A 17,019-nucleotide genomic window follows, 5' to 3' on the forward strand; every position below is an offset into this window, starting at 1 on the left:
TGTTTTATTTCATTCGTGGGTCAGGAAAGATTATTTAACCAACCGTTTTAACACTCATTTTTCTTGGCATCTCCCAGGTGATGTCCTTGCAAATATCAATGGTGTGAGCACAGAAGGTTTCACCCACAAACAAGTTGTTGACCTGATCAGATCATCAGGAAACCTGCTAATGTAACTATCTGGCTGCTTCCCGTGGGGCTTCAAAAATGTTACGGTCTCTCATAATGCCTGTTGAGTGAATGAATAGGCTTTTTGTTCAGGATCACAAGAAGGGAGGCAGTGCACCATAGCTTGGGGATTGGGTACAGACATTTTTATCGGTTCCTTTTGTTTCTCAAGGTTTCCTCAAACTTGAACATGTTGTCAACATCTGAAGTCAGAGGAAGGACATCAATAGCCCAAACATCTGAGTGGGTGGGATAGCATTTTTTACATTTTATTTTTAATTCAAATTCAATTAAACTGGCACACATTCTCTTTGGACAGAGAGGAATGGGTCCAGTTTCCATGGCTGATATAATCCTGTGGTTAGAACAAATGAAAGGTCAGAAGGGCTGAGTTTTTTCCTCTTCTACCACCAGCCAATTGTTTTTCTCTCCTAGTGTTCTGTTTGAAAGAACAGTCTGCTCGGCCCTCATGCCGTGCAACACACACACTCACATCTGCTACTATTCCCAACTTACTAATGGGACATTTGTTTCCCCAGTTAGAGATTCAACTGACATTTCCACCCTTAGTAACTAATAAGACCTTCGTAATTAGTTAAAAGATGGAATTTACCCATTCACTAAAACGATATTTATTGAGCAAATACTATGTTTCCAGCTCTGTGATAGGCTCAGGAGAGATAAAGACTCTTCTATTGCTTTATTGTGGAAGGAGATAGGTAAGAAGAGCCTGCAACAATAAGTAATTTTGATATTTCAGTTATTGATAACTGCTATAAAGAAAGTAAAACAAGAAATGGGATAGAACATTGAGTGAGGGGGCTGCTATTTTAGCTTAAGTGTTTAAAGTGGTCCTTTCTGAGAAGGTGAGCTTTGAGCTGAGAGCGAAATGAAGAGAAGGGATGGTTAGATGAACTCCTGGTGAGAACATTTCAGATAAAGGGAGAGGTCTCTGAGTTCTCAAAGTGGGCTTGGCATATTCAAGGGATAGAGAGGAAGCCAGTGGAATTGGTGGTTGGTGAATTAGGAAGACTATAGTAAGAAATGAAGACAGAGTTCTCCAGGGAGCAGAGTATGGGCCTCACCAGCCAGGCTTAATAGTTTTAGAATTTATTCTGATCATCTCATTTATTCTTCACAGAAGTTAGTTATATTCCTATTTATAAACGAAGTGACTCAGGCTGAAATGAGGTTTAGTTAAGACCAACCATCTAGTAAATGCCAGGGCTGGGATTTGACCATCTGCTCTGGATGCCAGGCCCTATTCTCCAGCTACACCACAGCTGCTCCTTGTAAGCTGCCAATAAAAAATCTGCTGGACACTCTTTAGTGATTCTAGTCTAAAACTTCAAAGGCTATTTCTTTGGGGTTTGTGTGAGAGTAGTTTTGAAAGATGACTGGTGGTGGTAGAGGACTGAGTCCAACTCTGTGAATCCTATGAGTTCAGGGTAAAGGTTGGGGCCACTTGAGCTCCAGAGAAACTTGAGTCTATAAGGTAGGAATCATATAGAGTCCAGGGGAATATGCTGGTGATTAGAAACAGAAACCTATATTCCAGATGGGTAAAGTGGGCAGACCTCAGGTGGATAATTAAAGAGTATTGGGTGGAGACAATTGGAAATCCAGAGATAAGGAAGATGAGAGACCGTTTGTACAAATACTGAAGAGAGCGGCCAATCTATGGCTGCAGTTCTGCCCACAGACATCTATTGCTTGGGCAGGTCAGGTCAACATTAAAGTGCCAAATAGATTCATAGGAATTGTCACTATCGCCCAGAGTCAAGACCCGCTAATGAGAAAGCAGACAACGTGTTCTCTTGCTATCATCTCATTATCTTGGGCATAATGCTGTTGGAAATAGAGGGAAACTGGTCTCTGCATTTAATACTATTATTTTACCATGTCTTGAAAATTTTCTTGCATCTTTATAGAGTTACAGCTTATTTATCAAAATGAATTGGAACCAATATTTTAAAAATGCTTAGTTGTATAACTCACATATCATATTTATCTTATGCAGATTGATGGCATCTAACTTGAGCCCACAAAACAAATCAAATCACTCGGGATAGAGCAAGTCTTTTTATTTTTAGAAGGGCATTTGGTATAGGGAGAAAGAACACCATTAGATGGATAATTCTAAGATTAAAGTTTGTACGCTTAAAAGGTTTTGAGATGAGAGTCATATGAAAGTTATTATCTCATAGTAGTTCTGGTTCTATTTGTTCTAGTTCCAAAATTAAGGCAATTTACAGAGGTAAAATTTCCTAGAATCTTAGGGAAGAAAGGATTTTCCCTTGTTTCAAGAAATAGCTTCTTGACTCCATTGTTTGAAAGTCCCTAGTGCCTGTTTTCATTGCTGTATCCCTCACTTTTAGCACGATGTCTAGAGTCTGGCACATAGTAGATGCCCAATAAATATTCACCAAATGAAGGAGGTGACTCACCCAGACCACACAAGAATAGGTTCTAGCAGAGAACAACCGTCATTGCCATATAGGGGCTTCTATAAAATGAGCTACAGTTTACAAATAAACCAGAGTCTTTTCTTTCAGTCACCCTCTCAAAGAGAGTATTTATTTTCCATAGTCTTTCTTAGAATGTTGTCAGAAGGTTTGGCTTACATCCAGATACTTGAAGTGCCGTGAGGATGGTAACATTTACGTTACTTTTTAAGGATAGCCTGTGCTCAAAGTGTAGTACTCCATAAGGATGGTACTTGTTTGAAAGAATCACTCATGCTATTCCCTTCCCCCTCCTTTTTTTCTTCAAACAGGATAGAGACTGTTAATGGAACAATGATTCTCAAAAGAACAGAGCTTGAGGCAAAGCTGCAAGTTTTAAAGGTAATTTAATTTAATACAGTGAGACACATTTTTCATCCTTGAATGTGAGTGGTAGAATAAAGATCTATTTGAAGAATTGAGATAGCCCTTGAAGATGAAATGTCGTGATGAGACTAAACTGCTGAATTATCAAGAGCCATACAATTACCTTTGCAGGAATATTAAATTCCACAAACCAGGGCAAATCACTTTCTTCCTTCCTTCTTCTGCATGTCTATGAGGCTCAGAAAGGCAACAGGAAGGCGCATCACCTGAAGAACTTTTCATTAATGCACCTGTGATCTCTTTCAATTTACATTTTGTTTGGAAAAAACCAAAGAAGTAGAAGCTGTCTTTTTGTCATTTTCCCAAGTGCTATATATGTGTGCAGGAGGGCCTGGGATTTTTGTTTTTCTGTTGTCCTCCTCTGCATCCTTTCGTTTTGCCTCATTCTTACTACAAAAATCATCTCCCTCTACTCCTGTGGCTGTCCTTGTATCTACTTTCACTGGCAAATACAGTGTCAACTTTGAAGAGGAAATTAAAGTTTACAGGAGGCAGTGTACAATGCAGGATGTTCAGTGAAAATTCTCTAGGCTATTTGAGGGTCTTAAAAATCTCAGTTTCCTAGACTGGTGAGGTTCTGGCAGACCATGAAGTCTAGGCCCTCGCTCATTTGCATCTCAGGATGCACTCAGTTATTGAGCTCAGGAGGGTAGAGTTGGTATATTCCTACTTTATCTTTTATTCCTCCCTTCTACCACATTTAATTCATCAACAAGACCTGTTTTCTTCTTTGTCAACATTGGTTTTATATTCTTGTCATTTTGCTTACCCCTGTGATCTTTTGAATCAATTTATAAAATTCATCGGAAAAAAGTCCTCTTCAGACTGTGATAGTAATTGAATCGTATTTATAGAATAAATGATATCAATCGACGTTATTATGGTTTTTGCTTTCCTTACTTCAAACACAGGATCTCTCTTTCCATTCAGGTCTTTTATGTACTTCAAAAACATTTTGTAATTTCTTCATACATTTCTATATATCTTTGATTATATTTATTCCTATATACCTTCTAATTTTTTTGCTATAATTAATGTGGTCTTTTACATTTTCAACTGCTTATTGCTATTGATTTTTGTGTAAAGTTTTAAATCCAGGAGTCTTGCTGAACTCCCTTTATTCTAGTAATATGTTTGTAGATTCCCTTGGATTTTTTTATATAAACATAGTATCATCTGCAAATAATGAAAGTTTTGCCCCTTTACTCCCAATTATTCAACTAGTTTATTTTTTCTTCTCTTACAATATTGGCTAGGACCCTCAGGATGTTATAAATAGTGAGTCATCTTCTTCATGTTAAAAGGGGTGCCTCTAACATTTTATCATTAAATTTTTGTAAGGAGTAAATAGTTCTTCATATTATATTTAGATTTTTTAAACTGTCGAAAGTTAATTTGTTTCTGCAAAAGAGAGAGAGTCTTAGTGAACATCATTTTCAAAAAAGTAAAACTGGCTTTTTCAGGCTTTTGTAAAAAAAAAAAAAGGAAAGAAATGTAGAATGTAAACTAGTGATGTTATTTAAAACATAAGTGAAAAATAGGTTTATGTTTCATGGAATAAAGAACTCTATTGCACAACACATATTTGCATACTTCTAAGCATTTTCTGTTCTTTGAACATTTTCTCTTGAACTTTTAATATACATACTTTATTATTTTTTCTAACCTAGAAAATTTTCAACATCTCCATCCTCTCCCAGAACATCATGAGGACCTCAACATGTTTAAATGTCCATTTAAGGCTCCATCTTCCTTATTATTGCTTACTTGAGAAAATTCTATCCATTTTTAAAATGAAAAAGACAGGCTTTTTTTCTTAACAGCTGGTAAACAAGTATACCAACCTGTGAACTGTCAGCCTTGCCCTTGTTTCTTGTATTCTGTTCTTTACCTCCGGGTTTACTTTCCTTCTTGCTGTAGTATTATACTCCTTTAGTGAGGGTAGGTGGGTCTTTATTGAAAAATATCTATCTCACTGCTGCCATAGAGAGTTTTATAGGTAATTGAATTATTCTAAGTTGGTGTTTTGTCTCCTTAGCACTTTGAATGCTTTGTTCCTTTGATAGTTTGTTTATGAGGGAGCTCCTAATTGTTTATCCTTTGTAAGGTACTCTGCATTTTCTATATTTTCTTCTAAAAGTTTTAAAGCTTTTTAATATCCAAGTCTTTAATTCATTCAGAATTAATTTTTGTATGTAGTATGAGATAGGATTCCAATTTTGTTTTATTTTTTTCTATTTGAGTACTCAGTTCTCCCAGTACCATTTATTTTATACAGTCCTTCTTTTTCCCCAACGGACCTGCAGTAAAACCTCTATTTTTAAGCTAGTTCCAGATATGAATGGATCTTACAGGCTTCCAATTCTGATCCATTGATCAATTTGTTTATTTCAAACTCAGCTATTGTACCTTTGTAATAAATATTGATGTCTGATTGGGCAAGCTTTCCAGGTGATTCTTGGCCCTTTGATTATCTGTATACATTTTAGAATCAGATTGTTAAGTTCTATGAATGTATGTTGGAGCTTTGATAGATAATACGGCTTTATATAGATAGATCAATTGGAAGAGACTTGACATCCATATGGTATTGAGTTATCTTACTGACAGACTACCTCAGTAAATAATTTTTAATTATTTTCTTTCCATAAATTCCTATAATTTTATGCAGATAGATCCTATGCAGCTTTTATTAGATTTATTCCTTTGTAAAATGATTTTTGTTCTTATTATAGTTTCTTTATTAAAAATAATGTTTTGATTAATGTGTAGATGTGTGAAATCAATTTTTCTGTGCTGTTATATTCAAACACCCTGCTAAACTATATAATTTCTAATAAATTAGATTATTTTGAGTTTCTCATGAAGATAATAACTACCTGCTGAGAATGATATTTAGCTCTTTTTCTTATTTTGCTACACTGGTTAAGGCCTATAATACAATGATGGATAGAAGCTAAAATAGTAGGCATCCTTGCTTTGCTTTTGACCTTAAAGGGAATTCTTTTGATTCTTTCCTGTCTCTAGGGTTATACTTTTCAGATTAAGGAGGTTCCCTTCTACACCAAGTTTTCTGATAGTTTTTACAGTGCTCGTGTATTAAATTGTATCAAATACTTTTTTTCTATAAGTGTTGAGGAGGTCTCATTTATTTATTTTTAAAAATCTGTCAATTTGGTGAATAACATTTAAAAATTTTCTAATGTAAAACCACCCTTGCATTTCTATAATAAATCCAATCTGGTCATAACTTATCATCTTTTTAATATACTTGTAGATTTGATTTGATAACATTTTCTTTAGCATTGTTGAGGGTAACTTCATCTTACAGGTAGAATGGCTTGTAATTTTCTTTTCTCAGACTATCTTTTTTAGTTTTGGTATCAAATTTACTGGACTCTTAGCATGAGGTGAGGAGTCTCTTCCCCTTTTCATCCTCTGGTAGAATTCTTGTAACGCTATCTGAATTATCTGGGCTTGTGTTTCTTTTTGATGTGAATACTTCTAAACTCTGTTTCAGTTTCTTTATTAGCCATAAGACTGCTCAGCCTTTCTATTTTTGTTTGTTTGTTTGAGCCAGGTTTATTGAATGATGCTTTTGTTAATAAAGTTTTAAAATTTTCAAATTTATTGCCTGAAGTTGATAATAAACATTCTGTTCTCATCTTTTTCTTTTCTATCGCAGCTGTGCTTGTGTCCCCATTTTCATTTATACTACTTTTTATGCCTTCTTTCTATTTTTTTTTTCTCGGTAATTCTCTCTAGAGGATTTCCCATTTTTAAGCTCTTTTCAAAACCCAGTATTTCAATTTTGGGCAATTTTTCATCTTTTGCTGGTTGCTTTTAAGGTGTTCTTTTGTCTTTCCTGATTTACAGTTTCACCACAATGTGATTAGGTCTGGATTCATTTCTAAATTTACACTGCTTGGAACTTGCAGCGTCCTTCCAGTCTAAAGACTCCTGACTTTCTTCAGTTTTGTATAATTGTCAGCTTGGCCTTTTTGAATACACCTTCCTCATCATTCCCTGGATTATCTTCTGAAATTTCTGTTAGACATATTTCAGAGTCTTTTGATTTATTTTCCATGCTTCCTAACCACTTCAGATTTTGTATCACTTTATCTTTTTTGTTATGTTATTTTTTATTGAAGTATAGTCAGTTTACAATATTGTGTTCATTTCAGGTGTACAACGAAGTGACTGAGTTATACATACATGTGTGTATACATCTACTATATCTATATTCTTTTTTTCAGTTCTTTTCACTGTTATGTTATTTTTGAATTCTTTAGTAATATCTTCAGTAATGTTGTCTGTGTTCTGTATAGAATGTGTTTTTTCTCTTGAGTTTTAAAAGTTAATTTTTTATTTTCAAATAGTTCTTTTTCGTGTCTCTCTGTTCTTCCTTTGTTTCAAATTTCTTATTCTTAGGAACATCACATTTCTCTCTCAGAGGATTGTAAATATTCTTATTTTAAAGTCTTTGAACACTTTTCTATTTTTATTTTGTTGTAGAGAGTCCATGTACTGATTATCAGTTTTGTTGTCTTTCTTTTCATTAAACTTCTGTGGAGCTCCGGAGTCTGGATTGCCCATTTCCCTGGGCCTCTTCCTTCCACTCAGTGTGAGAGTTGGGCAGTGGCCTCTGCTCTGCACTTCAAGGCTTCCGGTCTAAAGCCAGGTCTGGCAGCTTGGATGCCTTCCCTGGAGGGCCGGTGTGCTGCTCAGTTCAGGTCATGAGGCCACGTTTATGTGCTCCTGCTTCTCTGGGTACATGCTCTCCATGAGCTTTAGTCGCCCTCAACAGCTTTGCTCAGCTCCTTTTCACAATGGTGGAGCTTCAGCCAAGGTTCTTCTCTCAAGCAGGAAACTTGTCTTTGTCTCTGCCTCACATAATTGCATTTAAACTATCGCCATAGGGTCCAATTTCCTTGTGACCTGTTTCTTTTTCTCCAGGTCCAGAAGACTTTTGGGTTCATTTCTGCTCACTTTCTTTCATTTCTGTTCCTTTTCTAATCTTGAAATTATGAGATTTCCAGCTCATCTCTTGAGCCAGAAATGTCTGGGTGTGACCTATTAACCAGAGTCAGGTTGGCTTCCCCTTCACACAATGACATTTAGTTTGTGCATCCTACGTGTGCATTGTGTCCCTCAAAGACTCTTTGTGGGGCCATAACCTCTTCTTTAGAAACAATGGTGCCTTCTGAGCTGTGTTTTCAGGGATTCCCTTTCTCATGGCCTGTGATTCAAATGTTTAACATGAAAACAGTACATCTAGTGGGCTGAGGGACCTACTTTTTAATCCAGCTCTGATATTTACTGTGTTTGTAGCCCTTGGGAAATATTTTGCTACATTAAACCTTTATTTTCTAATCTGGAACTTTTTAGGACAGTTAGAAAAATTAAACAGCATATTATCCATGAAAGCACTATAAAAGTAGTAAAGTGCCGTGAAAATGTTTAGCTATATGTCTCATGTAGAATGAAAACGTTGGAGATATGTTCAACCAAAATATCCAGTCTGTGATAGCTGAGTGTTATTCCAGGAAGCCATCCTTTCATTTATTCATTTAGCCAATATTTACTGAGCATCTGCTATGTACCAGGCGCTGAGCTAGGCACAGCGAGGTGACGTGATCCAGTAGGGTTAAATCTCACATGTATTTTAATTTTCTTCTAACAGTGAGAGGTTAGATTTGTCCAAATACACTACTGTGATATTAATAATAGGCTGACTCCGAGGAAAATAAGGAAGCTTCAATATAGACTAAAAACTCTTAGTCACTTTGACACATCTGCTCTTTGCATTGGTATTTTCTTGGTTTAAGTGACGACATACTTAGATGACTGGGACAAATCAACAGATTTGACATTTAAAAACCTTGACTTTCACAGAAACTGTTTGGCAAGCTCTAACTTTGTATTTCTGCATAGTAAGTGCAGAAATACAACTTCCTCTTCTCCCTATAATTAGTTTTGAGCATCAGTCTATCCTTATGCTCCCCAACTAGACTCTATTCTCTCGCAAGAGATAAACCTCTTTAAGAAAGGAAAAAGGGCTTGGTATATATGCCAGATCCCTGCTAGTTCTGTACTTCCTGGTTTCCTAACTCTGACCTTCACATGACCACAGGTTTACAAGAGCTGTAATTCAGGTAGCCCAGCAGTCTCATAGCCAGGTAGACTATATTATAGTACAGAAAGAACAAGAAATTAACTGAGCCAGGTATTTTATGGCTTTGACTCATTGATTGCATATTATATTGACAATCATAATGATTGCTGCTAAATGTTACTCTTATCAAGGCTTGGAAAATCCTGCCCAGTGATTGTTCAATCCCTGAACTGAGGAACCAGCCACTTTCCCCCTTAAACACTTAATGACATTCTTGTAATATTTTCTTTTCCTTCAGTCTTCCCCTTCCAAATGTGCTTTTTTCCCCCTCTTCCTTTTTAGCCTTCGCCTGCCCCTTCCAGACTGATTTGTACAAAGGACCACTTGTTTCCAACTAGGCTGGCTGTCCTTCAGGATAAGTGTCCCCAGGCAAATCTGAGCTGTTCTTACCTGCTGGACTTGCTGTGGGGACCTGAAATGGCAAAGGAAGAGGTGGAGTAAAGAGAAAAGAGGGGGAGGGAGAAGGAACCTTTTTGCCTTGTCAGATGCCTTCTGCTTGGTTGACTTTTGATTCCAGCCTGTGGGCTAGGCCAGGCCTCACGTGCAGTCGTGACCATTACAGCAGCCATTTCATCTTTCCCTGGGCCACTGCTCTCATGTGCGGGGTAGCCAAGGAAGGAAGCAGTTAAGAAGTCAGGGTGCTTACAGTGTTCTAAGTTTAGCCCTCCAAGAAAGCCTTTTAGAACTGGTCAGCTTCCCCTTTTGGGTATAGAAAATAAGTAGATATCCAGCAGAAAAGACTATTTTAGTGCCCCAGGCTTATAGAATGATGGTGTTTTTTTTTTTTAATTGAAGTATAGTTGATTTGTAATATTGTATTAGTTTCAGGTGTACAGCCAAGTGATTCAGTTATACATCTATTTTTTTTCAGATTTTTTTCCATTACTTGTTATTACAAGACACTGAATGTAGTTCCCTATGCTGTACAATAAACCCTTGTTGTTTACTATCTTATGTATAGTGTGTGTATCTCTTAATCCCATACGCATAATTTATCCGTCCTCCCGTTCCCACTTTGATAACCATAAGTTTGTTTTCTATGTCTGTGAGTCTGTTTCTGTTTTGTAAATAAGTTTATTTGTATCATATTTCAGATTCCACATATAAGTGACATCATATGGTATTTATCTTTCCTGTCTGACGTACTTCACTTAGTATGATAATCTCTAGGTCCATCCATGTTGCCGCAAATGACATTATTTCGTTCTTTTTTTATGGCTGAGTAATATTTCGTTGTATACGTATACCACGTCTTCTGTATCCATTCAAAATGATCATGGTAGTTTTTGAACATTTACTAAGCTGTACCCACTGTTCCAATCATTTTACATTTACTAATGCATTTAATCCTCATGACAATTCCCAGGTTCTGTTGTTGTTCTCATATTGCTGATGGAAGAAGCCTAGAGTGTAAAAGCCTTGCCAAAACAGCTAGTAAATGGACACAAACCTAAGCAATCTGTTTCTCTAATATTTTTAAATTAAAAAAATACAAATATCATTGTGTCTATTATCTGTTGTTTCTATTGAAATGACATCATTGTTTCAACTTGTTGGTGATACTAGATTATTTCTTGAGAAATTAGTGTTCCCAATATTCTGCTTTTATACAGAAAAAGAATCTTTCAAATGAGTGGGAGGGATTGTTAGTGATAGAAAGAAATGAAAAAAAAAAATAATGACAAATCTCAACACCTGGAAGTAAATTGCTATCTTCACTGGGGTTTCCAAATAATTAGCACTTTTCTTCTTTCTCAGCAAACCTTGAAGAGAAAATGGGTGGAGTTCAGATCTCTGCAGTTACAGGAACAGCGCCTGCTTCATGGTAAATGTGATTTCCTGTTCAGAAAGCACACTTACATTTCATTCTTTCAGTATTTCTGCCTCTAAATTGTTTTAAGATTATCATCATTACAAGAAAAAAAATTGCCTAGCATGGATTGAGAATAGTAGCCTGTGTTTCTTTGGCATGGCTTTTGGAGTGACCACTGTATTTGGAGGAGGGGTAAGTCATCATCACACCCCCTCCTCCATACACAGAACACATGCACATGAAAACATGGACACAGGTGCATGTGTGCACTCGCTCTCAAGAGGCACCTGGGGATTTTAGAAGAGTAATATGAATGATTGCCTGATTTTCCTACTACTTCAGCAGATGAATTAAATTCCTGAGAACATCTGCGGTTCAGGGGCTGGGTAGTTCTCAGAAACTCTTGAAGCTGGGAATGGTAACATGCTTCTTGGGTGGAGCTCCTATTATTTGCTCAAATTGTGTAAGTTACAGTAATGCAGAGAAATCCTTCCTCATGGCCCTCAAATCCAAAACAGAAATATGAAGGATCGTTATAACAGTAAATGCATGGCTCTTGCTGTTGTGTACATTCTGAAAAGAAGGGTTGAGTTTAAAACTTGTTGACGTGGCATTTGCCATGTGACTGGTATAACCTGAGGAATGAACTTGTAGATACAAATAATTCACTGAAACCACTAACTGTGTGGGTGTGAAATATAGGTTGTATCTTCAGATAACACAGAGCTAACGTCTCTATAACCTTAGAATATCTGTTTGTTAAAAGTGATAATCTGTTTACAGAAGAAGGGTACATTTAATTCTTAATTAGGCACGAATTTATGGCTTAGGGGCTTGTGTCAAAGTTCTGTTTTTTTCAAAAACTGAAACATGTATGAGTTACTTCTCTTTTCTGTGTTTCTAAATTAATATTCTTAAAAACCTATAGCAGGCTTTGTTGGGGGGGATCTGAAGTTTGCTAACCAGACAGAGGCACACATTTCTGGCCACTTCCTGGATTTCTGTAGACTTGAGGGTGTTTGGGATATCTTTGCCTCTACTTCCGGAGCATCCTGGAGCGGAGATGGGGTTTGGTCTGGTAAGTGTAGGCAGTTCTATGGCTTTATGGAAGTGGCCTTGTATGGACACGATCCTTAGTTCAGAATCAAGGAGTTTGACTTTTCATAGGTCATTGTTGTACATATTTTTTGAGAGATTGAAGGAGTTCTTTAGCTTACTTTTTCTAGACCTACAGTAAATATCCAGGGCATGAGTTTCTACAAGCCAACTGCTCGCCAATCAAAAGAAATTCATCAACTTGTTGGGAGATGAAATAAAATTGGTTTTGTTAACAAAAAGGAAAGCATTATAACTAGTCACCACAGGGCTGGCCCTACTCAACCTTGCAGATCAAATGGAAAAATAAGCAGTCTCTTTTTATAGTGTAACCAAGGACAAAGGAGAGCAGAATTAGAGATTATCAGCACAAAATAAAACAATTTCTGAGTGTGTAAGGTTCTACTACTTTTCCTGAAGCAAAGTCATCTTCTAATGATGTTTTTCTCATGCTAGTATTACAAATAATCTCCTTTCTTTTAGCAGCATACTAACCAACTCAAGTAGTACAGAAACAAGTGGGATATGAACAGGCTGTTGGTGTGAGATTAAAATTTGAGTTTGGAGAGCCCAGATGTAGGTTATAAAAGGTTGATGAAGAAATTCAGCTAAACAGATAACATTCATTTCTTCAAATGAATTATTACTTATTTTAGGGATGTTTTCTGGGTACACTACCATTTCAAAGCATTTAAGTATTAAAGTGTTCTAAGAATCAACTGGGCATATCGAGGCTGGAAGATATCCTTTCTGTTTTAAACATCTTTGAATTCTCTAATAATCAGCCTACAGGGGCAGGTTTTATAACTGTGTTTCCCATACACTTCAAGTGATGTTATAATAATTTTACAACTATTAAAAAAAGATAGTAACTAAAAATCAGAGGAACTAAAATAGAGAAAAGCCATAAGAGGCATTTCCCCAAGTATATTCTTTGGAGCCCATTTCTATGATAATTTTAATAAAAGGTGGCATGGTCACTACAATATAAGAAATGATTCTTTTGGAAATTCATAATTCACACTGGCATACTGTTAGATGAGTTGAACTGTTCTCATATGAAGACTCTCGTTTCAATTTATTTAATCTAGCATTACCATTTTTGTCACCATAGAACCCTTTTACCTGGAAACTAGTTCATGAACAAATAGTTTGAAAAATCATACTGTAAGGTTTATTGAATGGTCTCATGAACAGTTACTTATTCATGCAAGTGAAAATTTAGTGAAAAGTATTATTTACCCTTATTCTTTCTTGTGCCCTTTAAAGAGAAATTTGGTGTATTTACTTGTAAGGAGTGATGCTCAGATCCATTTCCCAGTAGTCTTTGTTTTCTGCTTTCTAGGTGATGCAGCTAACTGCCCAAGTTTGGAAAATATGGACATAGATGAATCAACTTTGTTTGGACCCCTGCCGGGTTCAGCTCTCCTGGACCGGAGTCGCTTATCCAGTGAGAGCAGCTGTAAGAGCTGCCTGAGCTCCATGACGATAGACAGTGAGGATGGGTACCAGACATGTGTGTCTGAAGACTCGAGCAGGGAAGCCTTCAGCCGGCAGACAAGCACAGATGATGAGTGTTTTGTCCTCAAGGATGGGGATGATTTTCTGAAGAGGTGTTCTTCAAGGAGGAACCAGAGCATTAGTTCTGCTAGTAGTGGGTCCATGTCTCCCTTGTGGGAAGGCAACTTCTCAAGCATGTTTGGGACTCTGCCCAGGAAAAGCAGAAGGGGAAGTGTCCGGAAACAGCTCTTAAAATTCATCCCTGGCCTTCATCGCGCTGTGGAAGAGGAAGAGAGTCGCTTTTAATGGGTTGTAGTGCCCTTTTGTATTAGCTTATTTCATAAATGTCTTCAGGTTCATTTAGACCAACTCCACCCAGCTTAGCGGGAAAGTGCAGATGGATTGCAAAACTGACATCCCATTTCATGGCAAGAGTGAACTTTATTTAAATTTTTGTATCATTATGTTTGCTCCTTCAATCATTTTTTTAACCAGAACAACTCAAGTTCCAAGCAGGCAGTAGGAAAATTAAGTAATAAATTAGAAAATATTAACAAATTAACACAAGTGCCTGCTCATTTTAATGCTGCCTGTGAAGGCAAGAGTAAAATTTATTTTCTAGATTATTCATGTAAAATGTTGAGAACTTTTTGGAGTCAAGTGTGAATAAGAAAGTGACAGAGTATAATTATTTGGAATACCTTCTGTAGGTTAATTGGTAGGTTACAAAACTTTATATTTGCTTAAGCTCGGTAGCCTTTGGGGAGGCTTATTAATAGGCAATTTTGAATGTTTCTGTTCAAATCTATGAAAGATTATAAACAAAGATGATCATCAGCCCTTTTTTACATCCACAGTGACAATAAATCAGGAAGTATACGATTTAATATGGGGGTTTAAACTTTATGAGATCCATGGAAAGATGTTATCTAAGATGGGTGCTAAGGAAGACTATAGTAAGTCCTTTTTTATTGGTAGCCTAAACAAAATGGATGAGGATGTCATTCTTACCTAATTCAACATTTGTTCTGCCTAAACATTGATGACAAGTCTAGCTCTCTCAAGATCCTACAGCCTTGTGATTTTTTTGAACAAATGTCTAAAATTTGAAAAATTAGTCAGGAAAAGTATTTTCCTCCTGTAGATTTTTTTCCACGTTACTCCTCACTTTATATTATATATTCCAAATAGTTATTGCCTCAGCGCTCTTTTGTCTATTAGTTATGTTAGTATCACATTACTTCTAGCCTTTCAATCATATTTTTATTCAATACCCATTAAAGTCCATGATTTCTCTGTTCTGGTGATAAAGGTGCTCATTACCTATATTCTAGGGTAGATAATCTGGACAATGCAATAAATAGTCCTTACTGATTTTAAACTCCGTGTGTGTGTGTGTGTGTGTGTGTGTGTGTGTGTGTGTGTGTGTGTGTGAGAGAGATAGTTGACTTTGAGCGCAACTGATACACTTAAACACTTAAATAAACTGAGTAAAGAGTGAGTCATTTTGAGGAAAAAAAAAAAGAGGTGAAGGTAAGGAAGCTTGTAGGGTAAGAAATAAATAATAAAATAGAAAAAGATTTCTAACTGAGATCTGCTTCCTATTAAGTCTCTGAATTCAGAAGTATCCAGTGGGCTCTGCTTGAGAATCACTCATGTGAAAAGCAGAGCTTTCACAGGAACAACAGCAATCTTGTCTGTCATTTACTGAATGCATAATAGGTTGTAGATGCTTGCCATGTCATCCTTGAAATAACCCTGTAGGGAGATGTTAAGCATACAGATAAGGAAGCAGGTATTGGGAGAAGTTCCCATGGTCAGTGGCAGTGCTGATATTGGAAGCCAGTTCTTCCCGGCTCTAGCCTACCCGCTTAGTCTCTCTAGATATTGCTTACCCTTTTGCTGGGTCTGTGTAGTTATCACCACAGGACTACCTCCTGCCCCAATCCCAGGAAAATTTAAAATGCGCAGTTGTAGATATTGCATGAATAAGGATATTGTAAATAGGAAAAAAAAATTCCTATTTGGTAAATAGGAAAACAAACATATATTTTGTTTTCCTAGTTCCTTCCTTCTCGCTTCCACAAGCAAGTTTTCAGATATAAGCACATTAATAACTGCATGGTTAGCAATACATTTATTTTCAACAAGGGCTTGCAAATCAATTGTGATTTGATTGATACTGCTTATTTCTCATCGTAGGCTAGAATTATCACGTTAAAGATCTGTTTACATGAATGCAGTATTATCTGTTAATCCTATTTTGCCAAGTCAAGGGGAAAGAAATATCACATTTATTTGAGGAAAGATGACTTTAAAGTCTTCTACAATGTGAACAATGTTTCAAGAACTACCACAGTTCATCTGGAAAAGCAGACAATATGTCATTTGCTTTTCAGTGGTTTTAAGTGTTAAATATAGTTTAATACTTTCTTACAGTAAATATCAAACCCAAAATGGTACAGGGAAGAAGCACATGGCATGTTTTGCTGTAGTCTGTGATGAGCAGAATTAGAGTCAAGAATTAGATATGTTCAGGAAAAAAAGTTAAGCACTTTTTAACCAAAGTACAGGAAGTAAGGGTATGTCATGTTTTGTGTGTTCACAAGTTGTATGAAAACTCTTGTTTAGTGGAAATGTGGGTAAATTTCTCATAGCACAGCTTTTCAGACTGAATCTGACCTCAGTGGGGCTTTAGAAGATTTCATTTCTCTAATTTTCTGGTGCACAATGACCACAGGACTCACTTTGCTGTAATTTACTGGGAAAAGAATGAAGAGTTTTTTTTAACCCCAAAGTTGTCAAATATGTAATGTTAGTGAACTTATTAATTGATAATTTGTTATGAAAATGTATTTTTCTAGTATGGCATTGATTGATAAGCCAAATTTGAATCAAGCCTATTGGGAATTACTCTGTCATGTGACTAAAAGGAACACCACCATGTCAAACAGGTTGGAACCATATTTTTTGAAATGAACTTTTATTTATTACTTTATACTTTTCAATTCTTTTATATCTTAGTTGCATGATACAAACAGTATTAAAAATCCCAGTTTGAACTGAATATCAAACTTGGACACAGTTTGTGTGACTAATCATAAAGTATAAATATCTATGGATGTATACAATCTAAGCACAGTAAATAATACTTAACAGCTATACTATCCTTCAGATCACAAAATTATTGGTGCTTTATATCCATTTCCTTACAGAACTATGGGCAATAAAATAAAAATTTGATACCTTTTTGAAATAAAGAATGCTATTCTTCAGTGTCAGAACTTTCTGCTCTCTCTCTCACTTTACTTACTTACTTTAAATGAAATGGTTGTTTTTAAAGAAGATTAAAAAAAATCTGGGTGACCTCTTAACACC

General features: G+C 36.2%; 1 protein-coding gene across 2 annotated transcripts in view; it reads left to right on the plus strand.

Moving 5' to 3' along the window:
- The window catches only part of CYTIP (cytohesin 1 interacting protein), a 64,349-nt gene extending 47,641 nt beyond the window's left edge, over positions 1-16,708 (plus strand). For both annotated transcript variants that reach the window (XM_073807698.1, XM_019923290.3), the window contains exons 5-8: positions 78-171; positions 2,944-3,013; positions 10,992-11,058; positions 13,487-16,708. In XM_073807698.1, coding sequence (XP_073663799.1) covers positions 78-171; positions 2,944-3,013; positions 10,992-11,058; positions 13,487-13,947 — 692 coding nt within the window. In that variant the 3' untranslated portion in view covers positions 13,948-16,708. The remainder of the gene's footprint in view (positions 1-77; positions 172-2,943; positions 3,014-10,991; positions 11,059-13,486) is intronic.
- The last annotated feature ends 311 nt before the right edge of the window (positions 16,709-17,019 follow it).

Source organism: Tursiops truncatus, chromosome 7 (assembly GCF_011762595.2).
Source record: "Tursiops truncatus isolate mTurTru1 chromosome 7, mTurTru1.mat.Y, whole genome shotgun sequence".
Classification (NCBI taxonomy): domain Eukaryota; kingdom Metazoa; phylum Chordata; class Mammalia; order Artiodactyla; family Delphinidae; genus Tursiops; species Tursiops truncatus.